Below are 9,763 nucleotides of genomic sequence, written 5' to 3' on the forward strand. Positions count from 1 at the left end.
TGTGTGTGTGTGTGTGTGTGTGAGAGATGTTGAAATGTAAGTGGAAAGCAACAATAGAAAAATAAGTGTGGTAATTGTACATACTTCTATAAATTACAGATTGTTCAACCAGAAGCCAAAAGATGACGACTCCTTGCTTTGGTGGTGGAAAGAAAGGTAAATAAAATTATTGTACCTCACTCTGCAGCAAGATATATTTGCAACTTTTTATATTTCTATGATTTATAGGTCGTGCATCTGGATGTGGTGGGATGAATCGATGTGGTGACAAACTGGATGGAAGCCAAAAATCATCCTCTCCACAGCTGCACTTTCGTTCATTTTTCAATTTGCACTTTTGTTCAAAGTTCAATAGTTTTGTTGTGTGCAAATAAATTATTTTGCTACAAAAACAGTATTTGTAATGTTCTTTTGTAGGAGGAACACATTATTGAGGTATTTGAGCTGTCACAAAAGCAAAAAAAGTGTAAAACTTGAAATGATGCTTGAAATGCATGCTTTTACAAAAAGCTCATTTTCTCTGGATTTCTGCAGAAAATCGGCCTTTTCCATAAAACTTAGCAGTTTTCTAATGCTGATTGCCAACGAACGGAGAAAGATAGAAACAAACTTTTTTTTTCTGCTGAAAGAAGAGAGTCTCACCTTTCTTTTGACAGGTTGCATGTATATATAGCCATAGAACAGAAAATTCCGTGGGCCTTGCAAATCAGTCAAAATTCAGTAAAATGTGAGGGATTGAGCGGGTTGCTCCAGTGAAAAGGGGTGGTATTCAATGAGTTAAACTCCTCTAGAACTATTCAATGAGTTAATAGTAATGATGCACTTTTTTAATGTCAAATGTCAGTTGACAGTTTTTTTTTTTTGGCTTGTTTGTCATGTCGCTAGCCGCTGGAAAATGGATGGCGGGCTACAAATGGCCCCCGGGCCGTAGTTTGGACACCTCTGGCGTCCACACTACCCGGCCATGAACATACATAACGTCGATCAAGAGTCCAGCTGCGGAGCACCACAAACCTTGCTTGTCAATGACCTCGGAACCAAAAGGCTCCAAGGGCTGCTCCCACCTGGCGGCTCCGTGCGTAATCTCCCGCCAACAGGTGAGACTATCTTGAGCCGAGTGTGCTAAAAATGCAAATCAAATAAGCACTCAAACCAGTTGCGGAAACCGGCGGATTTCAGATCCCCCGGCGCATAACGAATAGGCTCTAAGCTGGCGGAGAAAGCGAGCCAGCGTGCCGTGAAATCAGTGTGGGTGGGAGAGCACTCAATGAGAAGCGCGCTACCTGGGCGGGGTGCGATAGCGCCGCCGCATCAAGCCTGCCCAAAGACTCAAAGGCCAAAGATGCTGCATGAAACCCTGCAAAATGAACATTGCAGCTGAGCTATTTTCTTTTCCCACTAAAACAGGTGAGCGAGCCCGATTTCAAAGCAAAGCGATGCCCTCTCAAGATAGCGACACAAGAAAGCTCCGATGGGAGATAACTCGAGCATGTCGTCGGCTTCGTGTCTCCGTGCGCTAAACAAAAACAACTGGCAGCTTTTCACCTTTCTTTGCGCCGATATCCTGTGACGTTTCCATGTTGTAGAAAACTAGCGGCCAGTGAATGCGGTGTCGGCTTCTGGAAAGAAGATGAGCGCGTTTCCTCCGATGAGTAAAATGCCGCCCGCGGTGTGACGATGGGATGCCCGCGCCACAAGCGTGTTCATGTAAGCTAGCTTCATTGACGCACCAGCCAAGCGATCGAGTGCGACCGCACTTCGGGTGGGTTGGGCCGCTGTCGTTCCAAACTGTCCGTGCGCGCTATTCCCGAGCGGCGATCTTTCATGCCTTTTGTGGATCGATGCGATTTACGGCCGAGCACGGCGGCGCAATCGTGGCATCCGGTCAGTGGATGGTTGTGTTTGAAAAGCGGAAATAAAGAAATGGGATCGCTTCAGATCGGCATCAGGCCTCTTCCGAAGCAAAGTCCGCAACGCCGCGCACTCTCAACCGATTTGCCAGTCAATCTTCACACATCCGCCAAAAGACGTTGAGCGACAGTTTGAGCGGGCGCAAATTTTGAGTGTGTTCAAAATGCGCACCAATGTGGTTCTTTGGATGTGTCGGGTACCTTGGTCAGGGGGAGGGGATGGGGATGTCCAGCTGGCGCTAGCTTCACGGTGGTCTCCCAGATGCGCGGGTCAAAGAGCTCTCGAGCGGTCACCATGAATTGGACGGGCTCCGAAAGGTTTGCAGACTCCTGCTCGGCATACACGACCCCGTCGGGCCTCACGCCGAAGTTGGGGTCGCTGCTCACAAAGCCCACCTCTCCGCTGCGCTGGCAGTCTTCAAACTTCACTGCGGAGAAACAGAGAGAAAGAGGTTACAGAGTTAGAGGACATCAAAGCCAGATTTACTTGGGGAGGGTTTGGCAAATCCTCGACACGTTTTTAAGATTAACCCGCACCCATCAAACGGCGTCTTGAAATATCTCATCCCTTTTGCTGTCACTCGCGAGTCCTCACTTTGACATCTCTGGCAAAATGAACCGCTTATCTTTCTCTGAAGCGGATACACGGGGGAGGCCAATTCTCTTTTGTACCATTCTTCTTTCCAGACGAGACAGATAGCGATGTCAAGACAGAATTTCTCTCAGCCTCTCCGGGGGGAAAGCACGAGGAGGAGGAGCTCCGACGGGATACGAGGCTCACTTGGAGGGCTGCGGCCGAGGCTTGACCGCCGAGCCCGTGCGGCCGTGGGCTCGTGTTTCGCCATTCATCTCGACACCGCGAGGGCGCTCCGGTTCGATAATTCCACCGACTTCGGCAGAGTGAGGCGCACTCAGGCTGGAACGGGAAGGAGCCTTCCCCAAGCAGTTCTCGGCAGTCCAGTCAAGAGATTTCAAGGTTTCAGGGGGACTAAGGGATGGAGCCTTAGCCCGGATCGATGGCAGCAGGCCCCGTTCTGTCCGTATGGGAGTCGATGTTTGGTCAACGTATGCAAACCTACTGAAGCCCGAGGGATGGCGGGCGCTCGGGTGCAGATATTCTGCTGACAGCTGACATGAACATGCCACTCAAATCGCATCAGACAGACGCGACGGCTATGTCGTCATCCCGTGGCTCGCGGCGCGGCGAGAAGACATGACGGCCGGCTCCCGGCACGCCCGCCTCGTTTCCACACACCGACGCCAAGTGGAAAGGCGTGCGCTGTGACCATACCTCAAACTCTGGCTGCTGATAAAACGACAAATTGATTTGATGAATCGCCCAGGCGATGGAGCGACGCTTATGAGCGGCGGCACCGTGATTTTTCCAAAATCCCGTCGCCAGAAATTATACACAGCCGGCTTCTTATCGAGCCATCTATTGAATTTATCGCTCGGCGTCCGATCCAAAGTGGCTTACCAATGACGGGCTAACAAAGCAGAGTCTTCTCCGCCGTTCCAGCTTCGCGTCAAACAAACTAAACGCGCACCAAACGAAACGGAGGGAGCTTTGGTCTTTGTTGGCAAACGCCACGCGTCCAGATTTTGATGAACACTCCCCAGCCTCCAGAGCGCGGCGCTTGTGGGAGTGAAAAGCTTCGCGCGTAAGCATCACCTGGCTTCATGCCACGCACAAAAGCCGAAGGTGATTTCACAACAGGTTGTGACAACACAACAAAGAGCCGCTTCAAATTGGCCACAGATTAATTGCGATGGCGGGCGCGCGGTATGTAAATGGCTTCAATTGACTTGAACCGAGCAGCCTAATTGTTGTCGCTCAGACGGGCCTCTTGTGGTGCAGCTGCGGCACCGACACGTGCCGCTTACACGCGGGTGTTAAGCTTGCCGCGTGCGCGGCAACGCGCGTAGGTGGCGGTTCGGAGTTTGTCGAGTCGAAGGAGCCGAGTTGGAGCGCAGAGTTAACTTTGCGCCTTAATTCTTCGATAACACCGGCGGCAAGGTCTGCGAGGGCCCGTTTCAAATCGCCGCCGTGCATTACGTGTCGTGCGCCGAGACCCTTTGGAATGCGGAGGCTGATTTGACTCCAAAGCAGCGTCTGGGCATGAGGATGTCGCTGACCACTGCCAGCAATTTTGTCAACATGTCGATACGTCCGAACATCCGCGACGTCGGCTGACAGGCTCCTGAGAGTGTTGTCATTCTGCTCGCTTACTCGGATCTCGACTCGCGCGGCTGAAAAAAAAAAAAACGGTGCCCTACAGAGCGGCCGGCGCATTGCGGAGGGGGCTGCCACTGAGTCGCCGACGTGAAGTCACGCGTGTGCGCTTTGTCTCTTCCTGTTTGCAGATCATCCGCGGTGACCTTTCACCATTGCGGTCAATCATTGGCCTTGTGTTCCTCCCGCCAAATTCAGACCGAACGAAAAGATGACAATGATGACGACGACACCAAAACAACTGGTTGCGAAAGAAGCCGCCCTATTTTACCCGGATAAACGCAAGTGGAGCTCTCGTCAATAGTTGACCTTCATCAAACAATAAGCAGAAAATACGGTCACCGAAATAAAAGCCACCACACTGAATATACATCAGATACATTGACTTCAATTTGAACTTCGCCCCGAAATGCATGCGAATCGGTCGGTGGCGGCGGCGCCCTGCAGCGGTTGACGTCCTTTTTTAGCTGACAGAACCTTTTTTTCTGAACGTTGGGCAAGCCCCCCTCGCTGGCCACCTTTAAAACTCGTCTTCCAACTCATTTTCATTCTTCGGCTTTTGATTCACTCGTGAGACTTTTTATTTGGAGTTGGACTGTTCTTGTGCTTTCTACTGTCTTTGTTATTCAAGCGTTTTATTGTTGTATGAGTTATTTTGGCTCCGCGTGCAGCGCTTTGTCGACAGCGGCGGTTGTTTTCAAGTGCTTTCGAAATACACTCGGGTAGAGTTTGGAAGACGGTGATGCTCATGAAGCAAGGAGGGTGAAGAGTTGCGTTTCCCTCACTCACTCACTCACTCACTCACTCACTCACTCACTCACTCACTCACTCACTCACTCACTCACTCACTCACTCACGCTGGCAGAGGTCTTGATTTCCGGCCTATGCCAAAGGAGACACAAGCAAAGTGGTTTTGCGATTCTATCGAAGGCGTTTGGGTTTGGCGGAGATCTGCACTCAAAACACTTTCAACCACTTTTTTCCTGGCTCTGAAACACCAAAAATGCCCCCCCCCCCCCACATCCAGGATAGCGTTCACCATTTCGTCCTGTTGCAAAGTAAATCGCCTTTTTGCAACTACTCCGCTCACCCACCAAACCAATGAAAAATAAGCAGCGGCGCACACAAACGTCGGTGCCGCCGCCATGCTGGCGTCGCGATAGAAGCGCCGCAAGTCCTCCTCCGAGCAAATGAACCGACACGCTAAAATGTGTGTGGAGGAGAATGATTATGGAAATCCCACTTTTGATTTGCCTGCGTACACATTTTGGTGTTGTCTGCCGTGCTTGCCCGCCAATCAAATGTCAAGCTCCCCAACGGAAAGATTAGAATAATTGAGCGAACACGCTGCTGTTTTTTTTTTTTTTCCAAGACCGGAGGTGGGGACAACACTCATTCGAAAAAAGCTCCCCGGCAGCATCAAAATAATCTCTCGACCTCCGGGCTTCACGGTTCAAGTGAAAAAAAGGAAGGTGCGAATGGAGAACTCTCGTTCGTGCGCACGTGCTACATGCACGGTTGCTGCCGGCACGTGTGAGCGAAGAAGTGTGAGCCTGAAGGGGCGGGGCTAGCGAGCGGAGCGGCGCGCGTGACGCTCTCTTTCCGTATAATTATGCATCGAGGACTAAAACTGTTAATGACTTCACTTCACCCACGCGTGTGTGTGCCCAGTACGTGCGCGACGAAAGCGGCGTCGGCAACCATCGGCGCACGCGGCGCTTTTTTTTTTTTTTTTTTTTAACTGCCTCTTATTGGCCTTTGTCACATCGACGGTTCACGGGACACGTGGAATCCGCTCGACGCCTCCTTTTGTTTTCCATCGCTCGCCTCCCTCCTTCCGCAGGTAGAACATCTGTGAAAGAAGACGCCCGTCGCCTTCCCGGTGAAGGCGTAGGTGCCGACAAGGCTGTCGAGGTCTTTACGACTGCGTGAAAGCAGATGATCTTGTGTGGGCCACCTGCTCAACAGGAAGATTTTTAGCGTGTCGGATTCAGATTTTCTTTTCTGCGACACGGCACGACATCGGTTTATTATAGCCGCGTGCAACGATTCAAGGGGAAGAGCGACGCACTCTGTTACCATCGTACTTGCTATCTTCCATTTTTCTTTTAATTCATGAGAAGTGTTTTTCAGACCGGCGTTCACATTAATTTTGGGTCCAAATTTGTCTTGGGTCGCCGCTGAAGGAATGGGACTCCATTGGCCACTCGGATGAGATTATCTGAGGACGTGGCCGTCTCTGGCCTTGCCGTTTATCTCCGCATTAGCCTCCTCTCATGTGTGTGTTCACGAGCGGGCTTGAGGAATGAAGAAGGAGAAAGGGGGCAGATAAGGCGGCGGAGCGGAAGCAATTAAGGGGCCGGGTCACCGATTGAAGTCGCAGGCGTCGCTGATTGACACGGTCTCTCTCCTCTTGTCTCGCGAGTGGGTACACAGATTTCTCAAATGAAAGATGCCCCCCCGGCGCATGTGATCGGAAAAAAATGTCAGTTCTTACCGGCGTCTTCTGTGCGCTCTTTACGTGTTGGGGGTTTGTGTTGATGGATCTTGTCTAGTTACACGTCATAAATACTTCAGATTTGTTATGGCGCGCCACGGGATATTCTGAAGAGCTTTTCTGAATATTCAACGGTGCAAATGAAACGGCATTTGTCTTCGCACTAAACACTCACGATCATGCAAATGTTTTCCCTCCAGTTTCTGCTGCGTGTCAAGGTCCACATTTTGTGAATTCAAGAAAAAGAAGGCTATGTTGAATAGAATCGGGAGTCCTACTTAAAATACGGATTGATCTCAACGGGTGATTCCCACGCATGGAGCCCACTCTGCATAGTATGCGGCCACGGTGGCTCGTATTTTTCATGCACTTTGTATTAGCGGTGGATCTTATTTTGAAGGCACGTTTAAATGTTACCATAGCGACCAGAGAGCGCTGCGGCCAGATAGGACCTTCCTGTGTCATGATTCGTGTTTATTTTTAGCTTTCGAAAATACCACACTTTTCATGCAGGCCATATCATACGTAGGATTTTGTTGTGTTTATCTGCCACACCTTAAAGGTGTATTTTCCCTGAAAGTATTGTCTGACATGAAACCGGTCCGTGGGACAAAAAACATTGGGGATCGCTGTTCTCTCTGATACAACAGAATAAATATCGGCGAGCATAAATTCCGTATGGAACTACTGAATGCTTCGATCGGTTTCCCAGAGCTGCGAACTTGAATGACCACAATGCCTGCTTGAAATCCTCTCTCGCTTTTGGCTCAGTGTCACATCAGCAGCGACTGTAGCCACGGCGAGGATGTTAAACCCGCCTTTGAATCAATCCAGAAAGCGCATCAAGGAAGCAGACGATACCGGGAAAGGTTCCCAATTGATCCACGAGCCCCCCCCCGTGTTCCATGATCAGGACGAACGTTCTTTTCGAGACACAGTAAATTGCACCAACACATTTATTCTTCTCTTTGTTTGTTTGTGTTTTTTCTAACTGGATGGCACTTCTTGGACGCACGGTGCCCCACGGGCTCGCCATTCGATTTAGCGTGAGTGGAGAAGGAGCGCCGCTAATCGCAGCGATATCTTTTTTAAAGAGGTGAAGCGAGGAAACGGCCTCGAGGTCTGTCAACACAATGGCGGTTATCTTCTTGTACAACCTAATGATTGTACATTGCCCGAGGCGAGGGAGGGAGAGGGGGGGGGCACATACTACTTTGGCCAAATGAACTTTGTGCCGGGATCAGGGAACAAAAGGGGCTTCTGGGTAATATCAGTGCCTCTCACTGAGCCATATAATTGCTGTGATGAAAAGTCATTACTCTCCCGTACGCACTTTTTTGGAGGTCTCACACGACGCAAAAGAAAGTGGTTTAATGTGAGGAGCCAACTTTTTCCGTTTTAGATAACGTTTTAACTTTTTAATAGCTGACACGAGGCATCAGTGCCTTTCATTAGAATGAGAGGGAACTTTTGGGATGGCCGACTTACAGATTGTGCGTCATTGCCTTGATGACCGCAGCAACTCTTTGTAGTTCATACGATGGAGGTCAGCGCAAAATTGGACGATGTCGTCGTCAGAAACAAGGTAACTCTTGAATTTTCTTCCACTTTCCATCACCCTCACTGTGTGGCTTAAACGACAATTGACCCCTGCATACTTGCCATTCGCAAAGTTGCACATTTATTTTATATTTTTTTCTGGCTCCTAAAGAGCCATTTATTTTTGGGGTGTTTTTATGTGTTGGTTACAATTGGATACCTTCTTGACTCGCCTATAGAGTGCATAAATTGCAAGAACCATCGACAGGTGTGGTCACCGACGGCCTTGTCTGTCGGTTGAGTTGCAGCGGGGATAGTACAATGTATTCAAATGTTTGGGGTTCCATTTGCTCTCATCTAATCCCCATTTCTCATTTCCCATCAGAGAAAAGAGCATTTCTTGAATCTTTTTATTTATTTATTTTTTGAGTCTGTTGACAAAAAAAAAAAAAAACAAAAAAAACAAAGAAAATGATACAAGGGGCCCCTCGAGAGTGTGTGTGGTCGTACGCTGCCCACGTAGCAGTTGCCCGCCCCCGATGGAGCGTAATGTGCCTCGGCCTGCGAATGACACCATTCTCCCCACCATCCGCCATCCACCCGGGTCTTATTAGCATAACTGCGCTGGAATACTTCCCTGGTGATTGTTTAGCGTCTGTGTTCAACATCTTTATTTGATTCCCAACAATTGCTCTAATTAGCTTGGCAAAAACCCACAGAGGAATGAGCAGAAATATCTTCTTTTTCTGGCAGACAGACGCGTTTTAAGTAAGAGGTGCTCAAGGATGAGGCAACACTTTGTGATAAAAAGTGGAGAAGTACATCGAAAAAAGCTCACTGTAATCAATCCGACTAATATTGGGGGAGTCAACATTAGTTCGGTCTGGGTGTAGCTCAGCGAAGACGCCGTTTGCATGAATTGATTAGTCTGAGCAATGAGGCAATGGTGACTTGATGTCAGAATAATTGCGGTGTGAAACATCCATCTTAGTCTCCGGTATAGATTGCGACTTACAAATCCAGTGACTAGACTGCAGACGGATCCCATTTGTGAGTTTTTTATTTTTTATTTTTTGTTCCTCATCCGTTGCTCGCTAATCCAGTCTCTCCTTCAAACCCTCGGGGAAAGGGATGGTTAGTCTCGGGGCCCCGGAGACGAGGTACACAACTAATCTGTTTATCCTTGTGACCAGATCAAGGCCATGACAGGGTTCAGGTACACCGACTGAGGAATAGCATGGAAGTCAGCGATCTATCAGAGGGGGTGGAATTGTCGGATGAACGGTAAACAGAGGTCCGGCTCTTGCCCTTTTATTTCCCGGAGTTGCCTTTTGACGGTTATCAACGAGATCTCCCGGGTTCCTTCAAGGCAGCGTCCACCAATGGCGTAAGAGGGGCGGCCCGTCCGAAGCGTATTGTCCGCTCTCGATGAAGGAGACACAATAGGAGAGTAGAGAGCAGCTCTCTGCTCAACTATGAGAAGGAATGAGCGACTGGTCCCCTATGGGCAACGCCGCCAAACCATTATTCTTATCACTACTGGACAACTCACTGTGGGCCTGTGGGGGGCGGGGGGGGGGGGGC

At 49.5% G+C, this 9,763-nt stretch overlaps 1 protein-coding gene and 1 long non-coding RNA gene across 3 annotated transcripts in view; one reads left to right on the forward strand and one right to left on the reverse strand.

Moving 5' to 3' along the window:
- Positions 1-9,763, reverse strand: part of cdh4 (cadherin 4, type 1, R-cadherin (retinal)) — a 124,852-nt gene that overhangs the window by 38,547 nt on the left and 76,542 nt on the right. For both annotated transcript variants that reach the window (XM_019859773.1, XM_019859772.1), the window contains exon 3: positions 2,112-2,338. In XM_019859773.1, the coding sequence (XP_019715332.1) occupies positions 2,112-2,338 (227 nt within the window). The remainder of the gene's footprint in view (positions 1-2,111; positions 2,339-9,763) is intronic.
- On the forward strand, positions 11-392 carry LOC109509875 (uncharacterized). Its single transcript, XR_002167005.1, has 2 exons — positions 11-156; positions 229-392. It is a non-coding gene; the product is annotated as an uncharacterized LOC109509875 (long non-coding RNA).

Source organism: Hippocampus comes, unplaced genomic scaffold (assembly GCF_001891065.2).
Source record: "Hippocampus comes isolate QL1 unplaced genomic scaffold, H_comes_QL1_v1.1 scaffold568, whole genome shotgun sequence".
Lineage (NCBI taxonomy): Eukaryota > Metazoa > Chordata > Actinopteri > Syngnathiformes > Syngnathidae > Hippocampus > Hippocampus comes.